Raw genomic sequence first — 26,432 nt, forward strand, 5'->3', positions numbered from 1 at the left:
CCTTTGAATTGATTCTTAAATTTTCTTTCTACATTGGCATGCAGCCAAGTTTACTCTGCTGAATGAGTCTACAGTGTGAGTATCTAGGAGATCACAGCAGATTTGAAACAGGCTCATTGGCAAAATGACTCTTCCTTGGAACATACCTTTTGATCTGTGGATATGAGAGGTGAACTTGGTTTTCTGACACTGATTGGATTTTAAATACTGAATTAATGAGATTTTTTGTTGTTGTTATGTGGTTAGGACTTATATGACTGAAGGCTGAGGAGCTTAAAGTTGTTTGCCACAGTTGTGAGGTTTTCTCATCTGGATGCTTGAGGGAGCGATGAATGGATATAGCCTTGCTTTGTAAGTCAGGGCTGAATCTGCTTCTCTTATGTTTGGGCCCTCTGGAGCTAAGTCCCGAACAGAGAACAAATCTATGGGCATACAAATGTATTCTCTGAGAGTCTGAATTGCAGTGCAGTAAGTATGAATGATTTACTTACAGACATTTCTTTCGTTGTCTTTTTTTTAAAATGTATGTATGTCCACAAGGGCATATCACATTTTTATTATTTGTACTTTTTTTAAATTGAATTTCTGACATTCAGGAAAGTCTAGAAAAGTGAGAATCCATATAGTCATATGTAAGCCTATTCATCTGAACACATAAATACAGTTTTTAGTTTGTATAAGGTACAATTATAGCTGTAACTACTGTTCACATTGACATGCTTGTGTTGCTTGCATTAACTAGTTGGCAATTTTGCTGGGCAGCGAAGCGGAGCAGAGTTCAAGCTGAGCTAACCTCCTCAGTATTCTCTCAGGTTCTCATATAGGTTTTGCAGTACTTATGGAGTTATGTGTTGTCAATGGTTCTCAGCTACTAAAGGAAAATCAAATAGACATGATTTATTTATTAGAACATTTTTGCTACAGTTTGCACAGATTCTGAATGGAGTTCATTCAGATCATTCAAGCTATCAAATTGTCATACACGCACAAAGCATATAGTAATTATACTCTGTCAACTTTATGCCTCCATCTCCATGGATTCCCATTTCCATTAACAACTACATTGAGGATATTTCCTCAGTGTCCTCACTGTGTTACTCATTAATAGTAAGGAATACCCTATACTTCAGTGATTTCTAGTTAATAGATATATCAAGAGCAACAGTAAGTGGAGAAGTAATGTAGTTTGAAACTAAAACCAAGACTTATCCCTGAAGAGCTAACTTAGGCAAGAGAGATGTGTATTAGTAACATAATACAACTGCATTAATATTCCTCCAACTCAAAGATGAATATCCTGATATTTGCATTTTCATCCCTCTTAAACTATATCTGAGATCTGCTTGATACGGGATTCTATTTAATTCTTTTTTTTTTTTTTAATATGCTAGATTGCATCCTGTTTACCTAAAGTTCTCTTTTAAAAGTGAAGTAATCCTTTTCTCAAGCATGTGTGTACTACGCAGTGGAAATTTATTGAATAATATCACAGATTTAACTAGAAGAATCTTCTAAACATATTTCAGTTTGTAGCCTGTGAGATTTGTGAAAAGCACACCAACAAGTGACAGAAATCATAGCTAACAAACTCTACAGAGAACTAAATGATGATACCTTTAAATTTCCCAAGCTTTCTGGTGTAGCACTGAGTGGACTGTTTGAGACTGGTGTTTTCTTCCCAACCTTCTGACCATGTGCAGTACTGGATTTCTTCGATTGCATTCAGACCAAATCTCTGTAACAGTTTATGAGATACACCACTGTGAGCATATTCAAGCATAGACAAGTTCTTTTATAATTAGTATAGACTCCAGCCTTTTCAGATATAGCAGGAGATAGAGGGATGAAATGTGCATCCATTTGAGCTGTTTCATCAGGTTACACAAAGGCTCTTCCAGAATGTCTCTTTTCTCACACATGCACAGACATGAGCAAATCAGTCACCAGGGCAATTCCAAGCCTAATGCAGAACTGCATTGGAGAAGATATTTGTTAGCCTAAAGCAATCCTTTTAGCCAAGTTGTTAATCTATGAATGAGGGTTTTTAATTGAATTTCTGTTTTCCTTACACTCCAGACAATGTAGTCGTGGAGCTATTATTTTGATGTTGATTGACTGCTTATATCAAGCGACCCTTGTTATTCAGCTATGCTTGCCAAACAAAACTCATGCCGCTGGCTTGTTATGTCCATCTCCCTCCACCAAAATGTTTGGCAAAGAATCAGAGCTGCCCCAACTAGTGGAAATTCCGGTGAATTATTAATCAAATCAGAGGATGAAAATAAAGACAAAATCTTGAAATGGAAATGGTGATTTGACCATATAAAATATTTTCCAAGCATGGAAAATAGGAATCTCAAGGACAAAGCTGTGGGTTGTATTTGACAAAGGTAATTACCCATATACCAACTGCATTCTTTTGAAATGAAGAAGTATGAGGCAATTTTATCACGTAATGGGAAAGGGCATAAAGCCAAGAAGACTTTTTATGGTTTACCAAGAATATAAATGCAATAATTGAGTCATCGCCCAGCACATGCTCTAATAAAGTTATCTACATTTTATATTACCTTAAAAAATACAAAGGCAATAATTAAAAAGGAAAAGAGACATAATTACTCTTTAGAATAAGCCTTCAGCTATGATGTATTTAAATGCCATGAAAACCTTTGCTCATGCTTTCATTTATTTTATTTAGCCTTTTATTGTAAAAATGACTATAGGCATTCTTTGCAATAATTCCAACATTTTAAAGGGTTACTTTGGTGTATTATATAATTGCTTCTAATTTAGAGCTGAATAAATTTCAGTAAGTTTAAAAAAATAAGGAAATAAGCCATTGTGGAGGTATAAACAGGTGAATGGTGACTTGGACTGAATGCCAGCCACCAGATCAGGCTTCCTAGGGTCCCACCTAGCCCAGCTTTGATATCCTCCAGGGATGGGTCATCCACAACTTCTCTGGGCAGCCTCTGCCACAGCCTCACCAAACTCTGAGTAAGAATATTAACCGTTTTCACTTCACTTTTTTTTTTTTTTTTCTGACTTACTGGAACTCAAACAAGATAATGCATCATCTTTGCACTGACAGAGTCCAGCATGTTGTTTTTATTCATTGGCGTGTAAATACAGGACTACGCAGAGCTCCATAGGTTCCATAGCGGGTTGCAGAGAATTAGTCAGTGGAGGGATGGCATGATGTGTAAAATAGTTTGCTGGTCTTAGCTATTGAAGTGCATTAAGACATGCAGCAGGTTTTCCCATCAGTGTTTTTCATAGCTCATGAATGGCAATAGATAGGATCCACATGGATAATAGTATGGGAGTGGCTGTATTATGAAGGAATATGAATAGCAAAGGAGGGCACTAATGAAACAATCTGTATATAAAGTAGACTCATTAGTTTAGGATATAGAATTAAAATTCAGGTATGAGGAACAAAATAAAAGATTGTAACCTCTGATTTCAGAGAAAAGAACTGCAAATATAGCATCTGAGTAATTAAAAAGACGAAAAATTGAAGAGGTGGTGAATATAAGAAGGATAGAGAGATCTGCATCAAGAGTCTAGTTTCTTTCATTTTTGTTTTCAGGTCTAGATATCTTAGTTCTAGCAAGTATTATTCCTCTTAAAAAGCATGTGCAGTATTCTTCTAGTTTGATAAGAACTGATTTATTACTTCTAAGCATAATGTGACTATCATCTATTTTTTTTTCCCTGTAAGACTGAAGTATGAGAGTAAGTCAGAGTAGAGGTTTTTGAGTAGACTTGCTTTAGTCAATCTTCTTTAAGAACTTTTTTTCTTTTTTTTTTTTTTCCTAGAATAAAGAGTCAGGGAAGCATGATTTGAGTTCCTAGTGAAGTTGCTGAATGGCAATGATGGTGTCAGACTGAAAAACAGAGGATTTGTAAAGATACATACTGATATGTTATATGTGAGATCTTTTTGTTATTGATGTGCAAGTAAAAATTGTTTAATTCTGAACCTGATTTAATATCAGCACATCTAGCAAAGTTTTATCCATGAAGGAAATATAAAGTCAATGAATAGCACGGCTAAGAAATAAATATGAGCTCTGAAAATGATGAAATTTAAATACTTCTGTAATAAAGACATGTTTGATAAAAACTTTTATTAAAGCATTTTGATGTTTTGTCTAACAGTAAGAAAGAGAGGGATTTAATTTAAACTATTAATTATTATGCTTTAATCATGAAATCATTTAAAATAAAAATCCCCAAATATTCCAAACGTTCTCAATCACTCTGCTTATTGTTGTTATTATTGCTGCTAATCATTATAACATTTCAAAGCTAATTATAATTGACAATAAGACCTTGCATATCTGAGTCAATATTTTATAACATTTTAATATGCATGATGTATTAGCATATTAACAATGTAATTGCTCTAAAGTGTGGGCCAGATTCCTGACTCTTCTATGCTAGCACAACTCTCTTGATTAACTTGGAATCAAGCAAATCATGCCACTGTACATTTGTTTCATCTTAAACTTTTCTTCAGTTTGCTTCCAGCCTGTTTGGCGGTTTGTTTTTTGAGACTGATCCTATTCAGTTACAAAGTAGTACCATATTTTCTGGACATCTCAATGTGATATTTAGAAATGAAAACTTACAACTTCCTAGCAACAATTTACTCATTACACTGCCTCAGAAGTTCTGAAATCTTAATTAGTTTCTGGTGTAGTGATCTATAAGAAGCAAAGATCTAGCAGCATTTCCATTGTGTTGTTGCTATTGGCAGTTTATGTAATACAGGTAGCAGAAAGATGTGGTTTCCTGTTGTCTGCCTCTCTGTCCTTACTGGTAGATGGTGAATGAAGAAAAACAACTTTTCAGAAGCCTATAGTGGGCTCTGCCTTCTGTTACAATTATAGGACTGTAAAATTGTCCTACTAAGTTGCAGATGCATCCAGAGATCACAGTTGCGGTTAGTTTTGCTGTTGCTTATTCTTGAAGTGACTTATAATGTTAAATAAACTTGATTTTTCTTTTATTTACATTGCTTTTGAAGAAACAAAAAAAAAAACAACGATGTAACTTCAAACATTTCTAGCTTGCCTTTCTTTATGGCTTGCAAGTCCACTGTTAATAGTTGTTAAGCCTTAGACCATACTTTTAATTTCTGTACTCCTTAACAGTTCACCACTTACAGATGTAACACAGTTAATTTACTGAAAGTGGCATAATTGCAATCTACAGCCTGACTTGCATTCTCAACAGAAAAAATAATTTTCAACAAATGCAATACTCTATCAGAAATACAGGTTGTTTTCTGCCAGCATTTGTTTCAGTGTGGTTTCTGGATAGATGTGTGGGTGGAAGGATGTTAGCAGTGTACTTTTTTTTTTTTTTCTTCAGGATTTATTTAGGATCTGTGAATAAAACAACATTGTTTTCATTGTCATATACCTGATGTGACTGTAGCAGCTTCAAATACAACCTGCTCAAGCAGCTATACTAATAATTTATTTTGAATTATGTATTTGTTTACTCATATTGATGTGTCACATATATCTTGATTATGTGTCACTGTGAGTATAAAGCTCACTGTGGTCAAAATTAGATATGCAGAAGTACAGTCTCTAAGGACATACTGCTTGCAAGCAGAGCTTCTGACAAGAGACGAGTACCCGTAATTGCTACTCAAATATTGAAAAGGTGCTACCGTTCCTGATTAGGATGCCCCTTCTAAATCTCTTTTCAAGCCTTACCCCTCTCTATTCCCCTAATTTTAATAACTGCCCTTCTCTCCTAGTGCTTCTCTAGTGCAGTCTAATCACTTGTTATGCAGTATGTAGATTACATGTAATGAGGACTCATGTTACCTAGTACATCTACTATTTACTTAGTCTACTTCATTACAAAGTCTGAGAAAAAATAGAGGTGATTTTTCACTGGATTTTTTGAAACACAAATATGGTGATTTAAGGGAGATCACCATTCAGTGTGATTTATAATAACCTGAAATTTGAATTTCTGGGTTGTTGGATATGCTGGAGAGTTGTTCCCTCCAGCTCTTAGCTGAATACAATTTAGTTTTGTATGAGTTGTTTACTTCAGCTCCTTTAAGGACGAAATTGTAGCTCAACATGACCTCTTTTCTCTGACACACTGCAGCAGTGCAAACTTTCCTCTCTTAACTTGCATGGCTAAATTTAAACAAAGTGATGTTTTTTGCTTTCCTTTTATAGCTAGGGTTCTGCTAGAAGAGACCCTCTTCACAGCTGTAAACTACATTTGAGTGTAGTTTTGCTGTTCTAAGCTAGTTTTCCCTTCTCAAGGCTTTTTGATCTATCTCTGTGCATTCAAAGAATACAATACCATTCATACACACCAACCAAAATATAGTACTTCTACAAAAAATTATGAACATTTCCCAGTTTTGCAAATGGATCTTTCAATTTACTGAGGATCAGAGGTAATTATGGAGTAACTAAGGCTGCTGAATAACTGCACAGCTTATTGGTATGAAAAGTAACAAAGAGGTTGCATTTGAATATCAAATTATAGCCTACCTTCAGTTATGCAAAATGGGAGCTAACCGATTCCATCAATACATATTGTGTCTATATGAAAATAATATACGAATATTTTAAAAAGCATTTTTGATACAGAGGATACAGTTTCATAAATTTTTGAAATTAACAAAGTACCCAGTTGAGGTCCTGGTTTTAATTTAAATTGTATTTAAGTTTTAAATCTTATATTATTTAAAATGTAGGAAATAGGTAATGTTATGGAATGTAAGGAAATGTAATTAAACATAAGGACTGGATTAAGATTCCAGAATAGAAGAGAGCTGATTAACCTCAGCAGACGTGAAATCAGACCTTGAAGTGAAAGGGAAAAACAAATACAAATGCAGTCAGTTTGAGTTATTTGGCTACTAAAGAGCAAGCAGAGAACTCTGCGCTGGATTAGGTGAATGTCACAAATAAGAAAATGATCTGTTTGTCTTTTTGCAGACGTTTCATTTTTCTGCAAATTCATGGTAACTGCTTCAAATTTTCTATTTGTTATGGGCTATATTAAATAATTTTTGTCTTACATGAAAAAAAAAAAAAAGCCCACAGAAAATGAAAGTGAAGACTTTGTCTGAGCAAGGCCTGAATAATATGAATTTCTATAAGTAACATTTTCTGTCATGGCTTTTGCATCTATCACAGAAATTTTACTCTGTTTTTGTGTTAGCAGCAAGCCTAAAGAGTAATATGGCCTTTTATCCCAAATAATACATCTACGTATTGATTAAAGTAGGTAGGTGGCCTAACTTAGTCAGTCTTTACAGATGGAGTTATTGAGCTCTGGAAACCTTTTAACTGTATATTCAGCGTTGAAATCATTTACTTGAAAATGTGCTCTGTCCTGTTTCCCCTTCTCCTTGTCCTTTCCAGAATATGCAGTCAAAATACACTTCTCACATGTTAGCTGGGTGGCCACTGTGTGTGGCCATCCTTGTTGTGAGAACATGCATTTTCTGACTATTTTTCATGGCATAGAGGTAGAAAAGTGAACAGAAACGAAGGAGATAGAGGTGTTGAGCAAGTCCTTGGTGAAACTTGCAACAATTTATAAGTGCTGAAATAGAAGCAGAATTTAATGTAGCTTTGCTCTTGATTTATTCTTTTTTTGTTTTGGAGACCATAAGAAATAAATTGATGGATCAATCGAAAGGCGGCGAAACTTTTGAACGCCATTGTTATTTTTCTTCCAAAGAATGACTTATGGAACAAATCTGATAAATATGTTTCACATCTTTTTCTTTCTCCCTCCCTCCTACACACTTGTACATACAGAGATTCACCACAATCTGTACTCATCTAGTATGTCCCAGTGTGCTGAAATAAATATAAACTGAGGATTAATTTTGAAGAAGAGCTTGTTTCTTGTCTCAGCTTCTTATAGAGAAGCCATTCTACTATGCACTGATATGTTCTATGCTTATATGGATATTCAACAACTCTCAGTATTTTCTTGTTCCTTAAGAATTTAAGAATTTTTTGAGAGGTTTGCAATCTTCATGGAGACCCATTTGTTTGTTTGTTTTATGCTTTGGTGGTTACATTTTATCCTAATTGAGAAATAACTTATGGTCTGTTCTTTTTAAAAGAAATGATGCCAATTACTGTTGTTTTTTCCTGACGATTTCAGAGTCTGTTTCAGGCAGTCAATCTCTTTTGAATCAGATCATTACGCAACACTTCAGACAAATGAGCACAGTTTTTACTGCAGTATGTGATTTCTACAGTTAAACATCAACACAAATAAAATTTCTGTTTTACAGTATCATCTCTGCTTCTTAGGATACTTGAAGTTAGACTTGCCAGTTTTGTATGGCAAAAGAATTGTATAAGCTGCAGTATTACAGAGATAAAGGATTGCACAAAGAAAGCAACAACTTATAAAGGGAAGATAAATTTGTCCTGCATTTAGATTGCCTTACTAATGTCATTGGATAAAATTTTGATAAAAGCTTGGGGAACAGAACAGTTAAAATACAACTTAATAAGTTTGAAGTATGAGAGATATAAAGCAAGTGCTGTTGTTTTTATTAAGTCAGTGATTCAGATTTTGTTTTGATTTCTCTGTGAGAACTGGGACTTCTAATTTAAAATATTATTAGAGTAGAAATTTCACTGAATCAGAGAAGCATGAAATAACCATTTCCAAGCCATATGATGATGATAATACTAATAAAATATGTGTTATTCTGCAAGAATCTACTTCTATACAGATACTTAATTTTACTTAAAATGCAAGGCAGTTTATGACTTTTTAAAGAGAACCTTGATGTGATTTTGGGTGCTTTAATTAAATGAGGGAAAAGTGGATCAAACTGGATTTCTTTTTGTTAAATAAATGATAAACTTACATTATTTTGGCAGACAATAATTCTGTTTCTTAATGAGCACTGCTTTTTAAGACCAGTGACTATTAAATATAGATATGCTTAATATTTTTAGATGTTTCACCACAATGTTCTTAACTTTCAAACCAAGCATTTGCTTCTCAGGTGACAGTCCCAATGATGCACTTGTTTTGCAAGACCAAAGGTAGTTCTCTAAGTTGTGCATCACCATAAATACAGCTGATGAAATCTTTACAAATTCAGTTAGTTTGTTAAGAGATAATGTCTCTATCTTTATTCTCTTTGCAACTTCAGTAACCAGGCTTACAATCTACCTGAGAAGTGAATGATTTAGTCTAATTCTGATGACTTTGTGGATCAATGGAAAAACAAACAAACAAACAAGATATTAAATTTTAAAAAATAAGTGAAATTTAATTTTGTCATTATTTTAGAATATAACTGACTTTGAGCACTGAATACTGATCAGTGTGAAGACAGGCTATATACTATGGCAAGGATCTAGCATTCTCTTTCTTCATTCACTGCTGGGAATATGTAGGTGTATGCTTTACATAACAGGTTTCCAACCTTTTTGCTTGCCTGGGCCACAACAAGTGAAGGGGAATTGTCTTCAGCTGCAGCATAATGGATACATATTTTATTTCTGTATATTTTTTATTAAAACATAAAGAAAAGAGAGCAGCAAAACCATAAAACTAGAGGGATATTTGACCTTGTTTTTGTGAAACTAATGCATCAGTCTGCTTCAGTGGAATTGGTTGAAATTCTCAAAGTGTTTTACTGCTTCGAACTTTGCAGTCATTTTAAGTTTGAAAACAGGCAGTTGAAAACATTTCGTCTTGTCAGTGTTTGGTCATTACTTGCCATAATACGTATACTTGGGGTGATTTTTGATTTACTGTGATTCTTATTAAATTATTAGTTACTTTTCATTTAGCATGAAGTGAATAATTATTGAAAATGTTACAGTGACAAAATAATGTGATGTATTCAGTGTGGTGGGCAGTACAAGCAGTAGATAAGATTTCCCTCTCTTTCTCAGCAATAAACTTCATCATAGTCACCAGAACCCTAATAGGTAGTGGATATCCCCTTGTTCAGACATTTCCAAACCCGTTGGGTCTCACTTGTGTTTAGTAAATTAATTTTTTAAATGAATTCTCATCAAGTTTCTAATTATAATATATCTTTAAATTTAATGTTTGTATTTCTGATGAAAGACAAACATTTTGGGGGCAGTCATAAGAGACATGAATAATTTCTTTAGAAGCTTATCTAATTAATTACATTTCTCTGTAATGTCTTTAAAATTTGAAATGCCATCATTTCTTTAATTTAGATAAAAGCAAATCTTTAGTGTTTAAATATGACACTTGTGCTTAGAATTCTGATAAGCTAGAGATTTCATAGTCTGTATTTTTATCAAGATTTGATAAAGTGTTTTATATTTTAAGTTTCTTGATTTGCATATTAGCGTTTATTTGATGGCATATACGCTCACTTCACCTGTTAATAAAGAAAATCATATCATGTGAAACTGACATAAGTATTACTCTTACAGTATTTTGATAGGGATTTCTTTTTCTTCTGTGACACATCTCTTTCTAAATTAAAACTTGTGAGTCCTATGACTAGAAAGCATTTAAAATTTGATGCCTTGTAATCTTCCATATCCTACATGGGTAGAATTTGTGTATTTCCATCTATCTAGAAAATATATAGACCTTGCTTGTAGCACTAGTACATTTGTGATAGTGTGATTTTATTCTTTTGAAATAGGGAATTTTATATTATTTAAAATTAATGTTATTAGAGATATTGAAATTTACACAAACTTAGATTTATGAGTGAAGCCTCAAAATAATGTCTTGTTTTAACATACAAGGAAAAAAAGGACGCAAGAGGTAGGATATGCTTAGGTTACAGTACAGTTAACTTAAATCAAAACCACAAAAAGTACACAATGTATTCTGTGGTTCTTCCTTTAGTCACCTCTACAAATGTTAGAGCTGCTACAAGTCACATCACACCTCCAGCCCACTGGCATAGCCTAGCTACTTCTATTTTTTAACAATTATTTTTACAGTTCTATTGAGTATAAATCAATAGCAACTTTTGCCCCCCAAAATTAATGCTGTCTTCTCCTAAGCTATTTCTGCACTGCCAGAGACTAGAACCCAAATGGATTGCTAAGTTGTCACTACTGTACATACAGCCTGACTTAATGCAGGAGCGGCAACAATTCAGGCAAAAGCATATAGTTAAATAACAAGTCCAACCTACAGTTTAATTTGCAATATGCAATTATTAGAATTGCAGTATGCAATTATTAGAACTGCAAGATATTGCGTTTGTAAAATAATATTCACTAAGAGATGGATTTTGAAACTAGGATTGGATTACTTGTAAATGTATGCATGTCCTATAGAACATTTCTTGAGTCTTCAGATCAGCTGATCACCTACGTTTAAAAGGAATTTGTGTATTTGTTTTTTGAAGAAAAATCATAAAATCTAAAATATTTATTAATAATCCCTTAGAATGATTATATTGAACTGGAGGAAAGATACTAGAATGTGACTGTGAAATTTATTCAAAGTGGAATGTGAACTGTTGCTTTAGCTTTTCTTTCCTTACAGCTTAATAAGATTATTCTACTCTGCAATGAAAAAAAAACTCTTTACGCAAAATAGCTTTACACTACAAATTATGAGACTTTACTTTGGTGAAGAAAGAAGTTCATAGGTCATTTTCTTGGATAGCTGGAGATGAATCAAAACACTCCACTTATCCAAAGTACAATCTAGTTTTACCTATGTCAATCTGCAGTTTCTTTCTCGCTGTGTGTTTTCACATTAATAGTATTTATAATGGAGAAATAATAGATGTGCAGTCAGAACAACTAATAGAGTAAAGCGTTCTGTGCTCTGTGAAAGATAAACAAAGAAATAAATCTATGTTGTTTACAGCCTTTCCTTTTTCCATGTATAATGGACTTTATCAATAAAACAATACAAACTGCATCAAAGAAAAATCTTACCAATTTAGTCCAAGAAAGGTCTTCATGGAGATAATCTCCAACAAATACTGTTTGCAGTAGGGATGTATTTATTCTTTTCAGCCACAAGATACTGGCCATTCTTCTTTATCTCATGCTCCAACTACAAGTCACATCATTACAGATCAGTCACATCATTACAGATAAGACAACTCAATTAAGGAAGGACAGAAAGAATATGGTTTCTAGTTAAGAATTTATATATAAAACCCAAATAAAATATACTTACCTTTTATGCTATGATTTCTTTTCTTAGGGAACCACAGTCAAGTGTCCCGGGTGCCTGTTACTATCAAAGTTCTTGATGTAAATGACAACGCTCCTGAGTTTGCATCAGAGCATGAAGCCTTTTTATGTGAGAATGGGAAGCCTGGACAAGTAAATATCTCCATGTTTTTTATGTTGTATAATTTAGAGTGTTAGAGTGGGGTGCAGTTTCTCCCTGTCATTTTATCTTTAATCTAAAAATATGTGCCTATTTGTTCATGGTAACTGTTAACATTCCTTTAAGATATATCTATAATCATATTCCCTGCTACATCGCTTTGTATATGAACATATATGTTTTTTAAGGTAAAGGTTGGTATCTTGAGACAATATCCAGAAAAAATGCTGAGTGTCTGTAAGCTTCCCCTGTTTCCAGTATTTTTGATGGAGCTCATCACTTCATAAGTTCATGTAGTTTAATAGCTAAAAGTGTAATCCAGCCTGAATCTCAGGGAATGAACTAGATTGCTGCTTGTCCCATATATAATTTAGGAGTAATGCTTAAAACAATCAAACCATTTTCCCTTGCCTATATCTTAGTTATAATCACTGTCTATCTAAGTCTTACTCACTTTTCTAAGATAATTGGGAAGAAAAAAGAAATCAGGAAAGCCAAACAGAGTTTGATGGAAAGTCAAGTGATTTGTAACTGAGTTTAAAGTATCTAAAAAGGGACAGAGTTTTGGAGAACTTGAGTTTGAGATTTTCCTTATATCTCAGAGGAGAAAAAGAAAACTGATTTAGCAGGTTATTTGCTTCATAATTTGATGAAATTAGAGTGCTAGCAGAGAAATGTATACAGCACCCTACAAGGGAAATATGCCTAGCTAGACTTCAAAAGTGAGGTTTAACCTGTGTAGCCTTTTTCAAAGGAAATCAAGCAGATTTCTTAAAAGGCATTTATTTTGTAGACAAGTGTACAGATTTAGGGAAGAATATATCATATGCCAAATAAACTGCAAGATAAAAATTCAAGAAAATGTTTAGACTTTTAGAAAGTAAAGCAGCATAATAAAGATTTAACTTTTGTCCATCTTGAGAAACACAGCATGTTACAGCAATTCACTGTTTTGAAACTTTCTAATTTATTTCTGGCTTGTGACATTTTATTTAAATAAACAGCAGCTGACAGCATGACACTAGACTTGTTAATCCAACTATTCCTGTGTCTCATGTGGGTGTTAGGCATTGAATTCACTATTTTCCAAAGTAGGTTACCTGACAATAGAGTTAGAAATGATTTTCTTTTACTAGTACTAAATGACAACTCTATTGTAGTATATGACAATCTACCTCTACCAAGGCTGGATTGCTACTGTTGATTTAACTTTCTAGCACTCTTATTTGTTTAATAAAAAGGTGTCAAACATGTGTCACTCAAGAAATAAGAATTCTTTCTACCCACTGAAAAGATTGGAATGTGCCCTTATGGGCAGACATTTCTCAGGAAACACTTATGTTACTGTTGGTACTGAAGTTCCTCTAGCTCAGAGTGGGTTTCTGTTTAGCTCAGGTGGATTTCAGAGGCTGAATAGTTCTGTTTTGTATGCTATCCTAAATTGTTCTGAGTATACTTTAATTTTTTTAATCCAGAACTGGGTAAGCTTTCTTCAATTCAGAAAGATGAGCTGCATATTGTATTCTGAATATATTTATCAGCCTTCAGATGGCTTAAAGAACTTGAAAAACCTTCCCAACACTTTCACTTTGTAATAAAACCAAATTTTTATTTGAAAAATAAAAGATGATTGGGAGTAACCTCATAAAAGTGGCTTTTGTTTAAGCACTTTTGGACAACTTGTGTAAGCTGTATGTTCAATTTACCATCACCTCTTATGCTCTCATTCTGATGGCAGATGTCTGTTGAGCATGAATTCTTGTGTGAACTTTATAGGTGGTTTTTCAGTATTTGGCTGATCATGGATGAGGTGACACCAATTCTGCAATGTAATGTTTTAAACAAATGAAGTTATAAGAACATTAAGTATGCACCAGTCCAAAGTAATCAAGGTTAGATTCTGAATTTGTCATTTAAAATTTATTTGCTCCTGTAAAGGGTTTAGTATCTGCACTACTGGATTAGTTTTTCTTCTGCTTAGTGTTTTATATTCAAATTCTCTCTATATTCATATAGGAATAAATCCTGTTAATCAGTCAAGATGTAGAATTCCAAAAATGAAGTATGTCTCAGCTACAAAATGTGAGAAGGAATACCGTTTCATACAGGAGCAAAAGCCTAATTTGGATAGTTCTCCAAAGTTTAAACTGAAATATTACAGGTAGAGGAAGGGCACAATCAAGTTTTCGTATTTCAATATATTTACATTTATGAAATTAATATAAGTTTAAATCGTATTTGAATCAACATAAAGGAATTATATCCGAACCTTTTATGGAACCCTATTTGCAGCCCCTACATGTGTTGACTGAACCATCCAGTTCAGTTTCTTAAGTGTTCTGTTTTGGGTTCCGGTATAATTGCAACTGGCAAGTGCAGCTGCCTGTGATGTGACAGAATGTATTAAAAACTGTTGACGTATAATGTTACCAGATGTGTATGCTTTGTTTTATCCTACCTGTAACTGTGGTAGAGCCAGTAGGAGATGATGAAGAGCAAAGTGGAAGTGGGGGGGAGGAGATGTGTTCTTCTGTTCTCATGTGCTCCTTGCAAATTTTTGCACACAAAGGAAAGTTGTCATAAGTGTTTTCTGTCGGCCTTAGGAAAAAAGACTTAAACATAATGTTACAGTACTTCCAATTTAGCAATAAAGCAGCTCATAATTCTCCATTTGTTACTTTTTTCACACAAGTCACTAACTAAAGCCAGAACATTCATGGTTTTGCTCGTTCCTCGCTCACTGTTCTCAGGTCCACAATAAACTGCCGTTTCCTCAAAACTAAGGTGCAAGAATTTCAAGCACTTCAATTGCATAGGCAGTAATGTACCAGAGTGTAAACTTATGTGTAAACTAGAGCAGTATAAAACAGAATAGAATTCTCTCTCAGCCTCTGTCAATTTTATTTAGTTCTTCTAATCTGTTTTGTTAGATTGGCTTTTTCTATTGTTAGACATCTTCAGATAGATCATTGTAGATCCTTGCAGAGAGTTGGCTCTAGGTGCAAAGTAAAGTAAAAATGCTATCATGAATCTACAGCTCATAGTATTATGGACCTGTAAAGTAATTAAGAAATAATCATGTACAATACTGTCAGTTCAGAAGTGTTTTCAGAGTTGGAGGAACAATGTACTAATTATTAGGAAATATTTAGAAGTAGTTGTGAGTTGCATCACAAGGAAGGACTTTTAAACAGTACCATGTATACTAGTCGCACGTAGGTATTTATAATGCATTGATAACACTGGTGATAACTTTGTTTTTCTATTTATCCTTCTACATCATTCATTATCATTATGCAGGTAATCTTTTTATAGGTATTATTTCACAGTGGCTTTGTAAAAGTACAACACAAATTTGCAGACTATAATGCTGAGTTGTCCTAGGGGATCATTTAACTATTAATTTCAATCCTGAGTTGCTTGTTGAGCAAAATATGCTCATTTACTGTTTTCCCAGTAAGTATATGTACAGAATCAAATATATACATGAATTTTTAATACAACATCAAAGTTGAAATTTTATATGGGATAATTTCAGAAATTTCAAGATTGAACAGCTAAAGAGATAGAAACTTGCAGTCCAGTGCTTAGAGATAAGCAATGCAAAAATCTGTTCTCATTTGGTTATTATTATTGATCATTTTTGTTATATAGAACAAACATTTGTTCTGTCCACTACTACATGGAGAGAAAAAAAAAGTAATCTTAGTAAAAAGTAAGGCAGAACAGCCCAGGAAATTTCTCTACCATGTTATGAACAAGTCAAGAGTTGGAGTATTACTTAAATACTATTTCATTAAATGATTACACAGCAGTGACCAGTAAATCATGCTCATGAGCATACTAGAATGTAGTCATGAGTAGCACTGGACTTTACTCATGTCAATGGAGTTATGCTTTTTCCTTTTTTTATTTTTTATTTTATTTTATTTTTTTTTTGAAACCTTCGTGTTAATGCAAGCACGCAAAGAAATAAGGTTGCTATGGGAACACTAACTCTTAATTCCTTTATGTGTGCATGTAACCCAACAACTGTAGTATTTCACTAAGCTTGTCTTTTGCACATGATGTTTTGTGCATTTTTAGAGAACAAATGATTTGGTAAACAGTGAGGGGAACTTTTGGAAAGATTGAGGTATATCTGGTTTTCCTGTAACAATATACACAGATATATACATATATATACATATTCAGATTCTATTTCTTGAAAATTTCCAGTCAGAATAATGCAAGAAAGAATTAACACTCATGTAAACAGTGAAGATTAAATTGCAAAACCATTGGAAAAACTGTGCCTATTAAGTGCAATTCACTGTGCCATTTTCCTTTTTCCTTTATGCTGCCATATACTAGCAGTGTTTGAGAACTTGAACAATTCTAAAACATATGTCTAAAAACTACTTGTTTGAAATTTCATTCCAAATTGTACTTACCTAGGATGCAGAATTTGTGGTACTTAGTCCCAACCTGGAGACAGACACACATAGCTATTTCAGTACCATATGTGTCTGCAAGGAGCAAGCATGTTCCACACCTGTAAATGGAATGTCTGCATACAGTTTTTCAGCCAGTTACATTTTATCACGCTCTAGGTGAAATCCTAGGTCTGTAGGATTCATTATGCAGTTATTAAATTGGAGACCTGCTTCTTTAACCAAAAGCTTGATTATTTTTTTTTTTCCCCAGTATCTTCTAATACATGCATTTGAAATCACGACAATCAAAGGTTCAAACTTGGCAGATAGAGTTAACAAAAAAAAAAAAAAAAAAAAAAAAAAAAAAAAAAAACCGTATTTAAACCATCAAAAACTTTTTCCAATACTTTTTTGATCATAAATCTGCCCTGTCCAGAATGTATTATTTGGCAAGGAAGGAATTCACAGCTTGGATTTTTTCCTAGAACATCCTACACATTGTGAATCCCTACATCAGAACCTGCTCAAATATTTCTACATACATAATATTAAATATTTATGTTTTGATTCTAGTCCTTGTGTTTGTCTAATAAGATTTTGTTCTTTCTTTGAAACTTGAAGAACATAGAAGACAAAGTGTGGTACTGAGTGCTATCTTATATGTAACATAATGCAATAGTCATAATTCCTCTTGCAGTAAAAAAAAAAAATAATTATTAGCATTTTTTAGTGAAGCTTTGAAAATCTGAAGTATGTTAATTTGTTTACATTTTTTGTTCTAATCTTTAAAAATGAAATTTGTACTGTTTTTTTGTAATTTGAAATTAATTGTCCAAGAAATTATTGGTAAACTACTTCAGTCATTACAGAAATAAATACAGAAGAAAAAAATGTTAAACTCAACAAACATGGCAAAGTTCAATAATTCTCATTAAATGTCTAATAAACCCCATCTAGCATGAACTAACCACCACTGAAATTCGTGTCTGAACACTGGATATAGATTCATAGTTTTCTTTGTTTCTACTCCAATAGAAAATCACATGGAATGAAAACAACTGCACTACAGTATTAAAATATATATATCAAAAAATTTTACTGATTATTTTAAAATGTTTTTTCATCCTTTCTTTTTCCATACAGCTTTGTATGATTTGAAGATGATCAACTGCAGTATCATTCTGAGTAGTGCTGGAGGTGAACAATGTCAATGATCTTGTGCAGATAGTTGAGATACATACATTGCAGATGCTGTGGTTGATCATATAAATCATACAAGGTACTTCACAGAGAGTTATTCAGAGGAATTCAGCCTATCCAAGCTCATTCCTCTTCTAACTCTACTATCCTGCATTATTCTGGGAATCATTTGCTGATAATAATATTAAAAAAAAAAATTTTTTTTTAAATCCTAGTATAGTAATACTTGAGGTTTTATTAAAATTAAAGAAAAAAATCCTATTTTCTTCAAAATTCCAAATACAGTGTTTCTGAAACACTCTGCTCCTTCTTTATTAATGAATAATAATTTATTACTTGCCTAAACTTCAGCAGTTTTTCTGCCCCTTTTTATGTACCCATCTCTCCTTATTCTCTACCACCTCTTTCCGAAAACAATGTAATGTGCTAGATCTACTCTCCATTTTCCAAATGTTTAATCTAACACCATTAACAGCCTAGCAGGCTTATACATTTGCAGTTTTAGTCTGTCACGTAAAGAAGCAAGAATATGTCCTATAGAATGAAATGTTCTTTGCAATACTGTATGTTTATTGAGTGTGAATTTATGAAACTATTTTCTGTTGTAGGTAATTCAGATTGTCAGTGCTGTTGACAAAGATGATCCTAAAAATGGGCATTATTTCTTGTATAGTCTTCTTCCTGAAATGGTCAACAATCCAAATTTTACTATCAAGAAAAATGAAGGTAAATATAAAATACATGTAATATATACCTGAATAACTGTTTTGAATTATTTGGTTAACTTCAGATTTCTTTACCAGTTTGTTCCTTGGGCGGTATCAATGTAGGTAATCTATTTAATGGTACCTTAATTACATCTTTTACACCATTCCTGGTATATTTAGTGTGGATAAAAAGAAAGTATAATGTATACTAAATTTAGATCCAGCAAACAGCTCATTGCTTTAAGTAAGATTTTAAAGGATCAATTGTATTTCTAGTAAGTTGAAATTCCAGAGATAAACTCTAAAATGAAAATCTGAAACTGTTGATAAATATCATCAAATGGTCTTACGGGGATGTAGATGGGAGAATAAATTGAAATATCTATTAAATCCCACAAAAGAAACACGTTTTAAGCCTGTTTGTTGTCTGCATAAAGGTTCCAGAGTATTTCAGTTGAGCATTTTTACTAGAAAGAGGAATTTGCTAAGTCATCAAAGCCCAGAAGGGCACTTTGTATCACTGTGCTTTAGAGCTCTTCTGAAAGGGCATGATACCATTTTGTAGTACTACAGAAGTGGAATTTCATGCACAATGGAAAAAATACCCATTTAATATTGTTAAAGAGTGGCTTTAGACTGATCCTTTTTTTTTGACACACGCATACTTAAAGGTCATATGAGAAAGAGCTGGGAATAATCACAAGAATGCTACAAACAGTGCTTTATGTATTTGTACTTAAGTGAATATTCAAAAAAGTTTTTCCATTTTGGATTTTTGTTTTGTTTTAAAATAAATGTTATCCAGCTGGGAATTTTAGTTAAGTTCAATCTATTATTTCTCTTATATGCAACGATAATTAAGGAACTCCTTGTTATAATAAGACGTATTTATGCAGCATATGTGCACAGGTGTAAGAGTAATGTATGAAATGTCAAATAAAAAGAAACTGTTGCTTTCATTTTTATTATTCTAGCCGTTCCAACGAAGAAGAATGACAGCACCATTTTTAAATGCTACTGTAAAAACCTAAATTCTTAAAAATGTTTAAATATATACAGATATTTTTTTCCTTTCATTAGATGTTTTCTCTTGCAGCATTCACTAAGTATATCTCTACTTATATCTGTACTTCATGTGGGAAATGTCTCAATGTTTTCTGCATTTACAGAAGATTAAAAATTCTCTTCGAAATTCATTTCATAATCATCAGTAGTGTAACATAAATTGAATTAAGCATCCTGAATGTTAGGTGGCTTGCTTTGCACAAAGTCAACAAAGGTCTTAGCATTCCTCATCATGTTTAAATATTTAGCTCACATAACTAATCAGCTTTGTCCTTCCAATCTGTTACACATTTAAGACTCACTCTTACTTCTTGTCACAGCGCACCTGACCTGAGTAGGAGTGAGGAACCTTTCTGTACAGCGTTCTAAAAAATGCATTTTAATCAGTTAAATATGTAAATAATTTTATAACAACAAGCTGAAATCTCCCAAAAGGAAAAGTCCACTTGAAGAGACTTTTCTGATTTAATCTTTCAGTATCCATTAATAAAATTTCCTCTACACATACCACCCTTTTCTATCAAGATTGCTCAGCAAGTGATTCAGTCTATGGCTGATGATAGAACATGATCTCCCACAAGAATCAGGTATTCCTGTCAAATCCAAATCAGGGTATAATTTGGTTGAAATGAGGTTTCTTGTCATTTAAATATAATAAATCTCTAATAAATTATTTAGTTATGCCACTTAAAGACTGAACTTGGTCATATCTTTGTATTGCATATATCTGCCAGATAAACATGAGCAATTATTTGTATTGAAAAAGTCCATTATTCTTTAAAAAAAAAAAAAAAAAAAAAAAAGGAAACTGAAGTGACAAGTCAAAATTCTCCTTTTTCATACTAATGTATATATGGGCTGTCCATGCTATGTAAGGAAATGCCTGTAACAAAACCTGTTCTGATTTCTGAAGAATTGTCTTTCTGAGGATTAGATCAGTGCACAAGCTGCTTAGGTTTGGAACTGAAAAACATTTTCTCATGCTGGTGGGCAAATTTCTTCACATCTTCCTCACAGCTTTGCCTTCCTCCCATGTTCTTGGCCTCCCGGTGGATTTCTTCAAGGCATTAGAGACTACTATGATGACTGCTGAAGAAATGATATCTTCTTATGGATCTTACAGATCAATCCCACTATCTCAGGAAATCTAATACAGAAATCCAATCTTTTATTTGCCAGCATTAATGATTTTTAAAATTTATTTAAATTGTTTTTCATGTTTTGCCTTCCTACAAAATTCTCTCCAGAGCAGAGGTAAACAAAAACACCCCTGAAGAGCTTTTCTGAAATGGTATTACCCTTTTGGATTCTTATTTTGTGTTTTTGTTGTTATTGTTGTTGTTGTTTTGTGGCATTTGGCAATTACTTCTGTACTTCATGAAATAATGACATTATTTATCCGATGGCAATAGTATACAAACTATGCAATCTGGCTTCTTCTGTGGGAAGAAGACTAATGCTCTATTTCCATCCTTCATACAGAAGAATATTTAAGAGAAATATATTTTGGAATTTTATTCTGCTATTTGGGCCATAACCACAATTAATTCATTGAGTTTGTTGCCTATGGGATAATTCTGTTGTTAAAATTTTCCAGACTGCCTCAAGGCAAATTCACAAGATACTTCAGTAATTAACTGTGCTGCCCAATTATACTACAAATATTCTGATAAACTACTTTGTCATTAACAAATATGTTTACTGGGATGACAAAATGGTGTATCTTCATCAGAAACAAAAATTAAAAAAAAAAAAAAAAAAAAACACATCTAAAAGTAAGTTATTTTATAGAAATTACCCCATGACTGTAGTAGAATCTATTCCTTTAATTGATATACTGGCATACTTACTTTGTTTCCACTGTTAAACTTGCATATTTACAATCTCTTCTGTGTAGACAGGATGTCCTAAAAGAACCGTAGAGGCTGTAGTGCCTTTCCGAAGTAAGTAATGTAAAAATGTAAGTTTAACTGTCATCGTACATCTCATCAAATGTCTGTAGATCATCTCTCAGCTGTGTTTATTTCTCATAGCTCCTGATCTGTTCTTCCTGTTCTTTTCCCAGCTCAAATGTCTATTACAGAATAGTTTTTCTTAGGTTTTGTGCCCTGCCTAAATAGGCAGCTACTAATATGGAATCAATTGATCCTACTTACTGTCTCAAACTGGTATGCAAGGAACGATGCTCATTTATTTTGCCAGATGCATAAAATTCAATACCATCAGGAGAGAAATAATAAAATTGTGGTAAAAATGTAAGAAGTTAATGCAACAGGAAAAATCATGTAATACTTTCTGTGCTAATGCAGGTGACTAAACCTGTGAGTCTATGTCATATCAAAGCCTTGACTGCCTGCTCAGACAGTGATCATTTACTTTTCACTTGTCTTTGGGCTGTGCCAGTAGGTAGAAGTAAAAGTGGGAAAAATGAGAGTAAGTGCTTTGTGTAGTCCTTCTGACAAAATTCAAACCAGCAAGAATCTAAAACTTCAGATTAAAATATCTGATGTTTAGACAGAATTGATGTACTCTAGCAATGTGTCATTGAATCCATAGCTGAATGTAATTAACCCTTCTGAAAAGCTGTAGGAGCACAATGAATGACAAAAAAACTGATGGGAATTCAATGACTATTAAGTATTTTGTATGGTTATGGCATCAGAAAATTGAAATGAGACCCCTAGAAATGGAATTAGCATTTGTTGACATTGTTTTTATAAGGTGAGTAATCTTCACAAAGTGTAACCTAAAACCTAATGCCAGTAGATGGATTGTCTCCTGCATTCCAAACAATATGCTTACAGCAATACCTGTTGTCAGCATTCACTTCCTACTATTCTTATGGTTTCTTTAGTTTGTTCAAGTGAGAACAGAATTTTGTACTAAAAGCTTTTCCACAGATATAAACATTTTGATATGCTGCCAATGCAATTTTTACTTTCAAAAGCTAGCAAATACATCTTTGCCATAAAATGACTTCAAGTTTTTCCCAAAAGATGTTTCCATCGCATTTCCATTTTTCTCATGCCAAATTCTGTTTCCTAATGGAATAAATTCTGAATCAAATGTTCTACGGTGCCTTTGCTGCGCAGCTCTTCTGACAGAAGTAATGGTGCATCACTACTGTATAAATGTGGTATTATGTACCTAAAACTAGGGCTCATATGGCAGCAGTAACCACAGGGTTTTTTGGAACATGGGCAGACCTTACCCTTACAAACCATCTTAATGGCATGCATTTGTAGTCCTGCAAAACTTCAGTAGCTTTGTAAGTAATCAGCCTGTCCTCTAACCAAAATACTCAATGTCTGTCTGGAGATTTGAGCTCTGAATTTTGGCCAGTTTGATTTTTGGGAGTACAAACAAAAAAGATTGTTAGTTTGACTTTTTAGTATTATTATTATTTTTTATTGAAGCAGTATATATACTTCAGTGATTAATTGTTTTATTGATTCTCTGTATCAAACTTTATTCTCAGCCATGCATAGGCTATAATGCTTAGGATATCTATAACAGCTCCAAGACTATTCATGTTTAAATGTCCATTTCTTTTGTGCTTACCATCCAGCAAGTCTAATCTGTCATTTGATCTGTGGTGTCTTGAAAGTAGTAGGCAAAATGTCAGTCACTTAAAAGGAAATAACCTGGTTTTATAATAACTTCAGTCACTAACTGGCTTGCATTCTTTTCTATATATTGCACATCTTATTCAAAAATTGCTATTTCTCATCACCTCCTTACTACTGATAAAAAAAAGTTTCTAAACTATTCAGAAATAGCCAGAGAGCATGATATATGCAACCATTCTTTTTGATATTCTAAATAATAATTAAAAAAAAACTGATTAATTTTTGAAACTACTTCTATATCACTGTGTTTTTAATACAATAAAACCTAGAATTTTTCCACATCTTTTCCTGAAAATATTTTTAGCAATGTCTGTCAAATGCATACCTGGAGGGCAAATCTTTTGTTCCCATGGGAGTAACTCATGCTAAAATGAGTTTCTTTCCCTGCCTTTCGCATTTCTTCATAAGTCTCTCTGCCATTGTCTCAGCTCGAGCTAAAGTGCCTTCTGTGGTTTTGATTGACTTTTCTTTCCAAATACGTACCTCAGAGTTAAGAGGTGGCACCACTATTTCATTGTCCTCCTTCCACTTTGCCCAATTTCAAAGTTAACCCACTGACCTCTGGTACAAATTGCCTTAGCAAAGACATCATTAAACCCATCATTTCTTGATGGATGTACAGTGAGCATCTGGAATAACAGCATCCATATGGTCCCTTGGATATTAGCTGTAAATCCTCTCTTTTTTTACAGTTTCATGCAATTTTTCATGAGCTTTAGGAAACTTCATGGCCCAGCTGCCATCCGTGCCAGAGGATGTTTCATGATGGCAGTTCTCCAGGGAAAGCACATGCTTATACATTTCTGATATGTATAATTATCATCATCATTTTTTATACATAAATATTTGGACTTTCAAAGTATGATTTTAAAATGTACCAAATTACGTTCTTACGTAAAATTATGTAAAATTAATAATTAGTGATATTTCTTACAAACTATTAGTATTTTTCTATCAGTTTTAGTGGCATGGAATAGCATTTAAAAGACCACAGCTAAAATTATAAAGGAATGTGTTGCATAATCTGAGATACAGTATTGATCAACCTCTCCCTTAACAGGTGTAGTTTTGTCAGTGGAAATCACAGGGAACACTTTGCATAGCCATTGTAAAAGTAGTAGAGTTAAAAATAAATTATGCCTATGTATTAACAAACAACAAGTACAAACTGCTCTATAATCTGGCATTTCTGTTCCAGGGTCTGCCATCCACAGACACAGGTCGTGTTTCTTCCAGGAGTTGCTCATAGAGTAAAAAATGTTGTTATAAATATCATACTATCAATTTTTTCCTCAGCATGGTATTGAAACTGGAACTATGTAAATAGCAAAGTTTAACATTTATATAAACTGAGGATAAGAGATTATTTCTATTTTTAGTGAATAATGCACTGATTAATATCAAATTATTAAAATACTTCTATTTTAACTTGGTTGAAAGATTTTATAAGTACTTTAATCTGTTTTTATTATAAATGATATATTACAGAATTTAAAAGAGAAAGGTATAAGGATGATGTTGATGTTTTTCTGAGTACAAAGGTCTCCGTTTTACCAAAACAAAAAATATAATGGATAGTGAAGCTCCATGAAACATTTTAGTTTTGTCAACTCAGAATACTCTGATGTGAAATTGTATTTCCGAAAGCTCTTATATACTTTTTGGATACATAATTAACTTTCTGATTAAAAAATAAAAATGTGACTTATTGGCTCCAACTACCACATTCGATAGATGATGTACTAGTTAGATTCCACTCAAGAATCCAAGCACCTTTCAAAGAAAAATGTCTCAAGTCTTTCTTGGTCTACATGCTGGAAAGCAAGTAATAATTGTCATCCAGTGGTGTGGTGGTAAGAAAACACTGTGCTATCTTACCTCCTTCACAACTGGAGCAGGCAGACAGAGAGATCCTGGCTTGACAGGAAAGGACAGATTCTAGCTTCCAATCCATTAATGTTCATGAAGTGATATTCAGCCAGTGCAAATACTTTCCCTAGGCAGGTTGTTGTGCCTTAGGTTGTAAGATTTGGGTCCCTAGAATAATTTGTTTTTACAACAGAGGAAATGCAGTTCCATATTTCTAAACTTTGGATTCCTTCATTCTTAGACAATTGGCCATATTGAAACTGATTTGGATCAGAAAATACGTTAAGTCATTCTTTGTAGGAAAAGTAATTATTTTCTTATATACATATCTGACAGAATTCTAACTTGCCAAGTAGTAGACTAAGTTTAATGACCAAAAAAGATGAGCCCTTTCTGCTAATGATATAGCAATAAGTGAAACCAGGTGGATTTCAGTACTATAAGTCTTTAAGTGTTCTAAAATGCTAGAAGAGTAGAGGAATTTTATGTTAATTATAATATTACCACGGGACTCCAGTGCATTCCAGTAGCACTCAGAAGTTCTGTCTTTCCAGATAGTCAATGCATTTCCACTACCATTGTATGATTTCATATTCCTGTTCAAGTAATGTATTCAACTCCTTTCAACTATACCAATTTGCAGTCCTAGCAAGGCTGTATTTTCCATGGTGGAATATTATTAGTCCCATCTAGTCTAAGAATGCCAGTGAAAATATTCTCAGTGTATATCTTTTATAGCTAATAGCTTTCTGCTTACTTTTCCCTTTCTTTCTTTACTATCATCACTATTGACTGTGTTCTGTTGTTCTCTGATGTTCTGTTTTCCCTTGATGTTGAATATCAATTGAGTGCTATTTGAAACAACTTTGCTGGCATAGAAGGATGTGATGTTATTTTCTGAAGTGATCCACATTAATGTGGATGGGAAACCAGCATTTTTCTACTCCAGTTCTTTTTGTGCCACTTCCTTCACTGACACCTGCTTCTGCTGTCTTTCCCATCTTTCTTCTTGCATGCAGATCACTGCTCTTTCTGGATTCCCGTCTAATTAGAAGCATAGAGCAGGTGAAGAATAAGTGCAGTTCCTCTGCAAACATACTTTTTAGCCTTATCCAGATGGTTTACACCTTCTTACAATGGTTATGTGCTTTTCACCACTTTGATATGCTAAAAAAGAGGTGAACTCTTCTTGGTGCACATAGCTACTC

General features: G+C 33.3%; 1 protein-coding gene across 3 annotated transcripts in view; it reads left to right on the forward strand.

The window, feature by feature from the left end:
- The window catches only part of CDH8 (cadherin 8), a 125,044-nt gene that overhangs the window by 79,063 nt on the left and 19,549 nt on the right, over positions 1-26,432 (forward strand). The window contains exons 8-10 of one of the 3 annotated variants that reach the window (XM_085234902.1): positions 5,103-5,108; positions 12,221-12,332; positions 18,563-18,680. In XM_085234902.1, coding sequence (XP_085091028.1) covers positions 5,103-5,108; positions 12,221-12,332; positions 18,563-18,680 — 236 coding nt within the window. Of the gene's footprint in view, positions 1-5,102; positions 5,109-12,210; positions 12,333-18,562; positions 18,681-26,432 lie in introns of all 3 variants that reach the window. The other 2 variants (XM_085234901.1, XM_085234900.1) reach the window with 2 other exon arrangements.

Source organism: Meleagris gallopavo, chromosome 13 (genome assembly GCF_905368555.1).
Source record: "Meleagris gallopavo chromosome 13, MGAL_WU_HG_1.1, whole genome shotgun sequence".
Taxonomy (NCBI): Eukaryota; Metazoa; Chordata; class Aves; order Galliformes; family Phasianidae; genus Meleagris; species Meleagris gallopavo.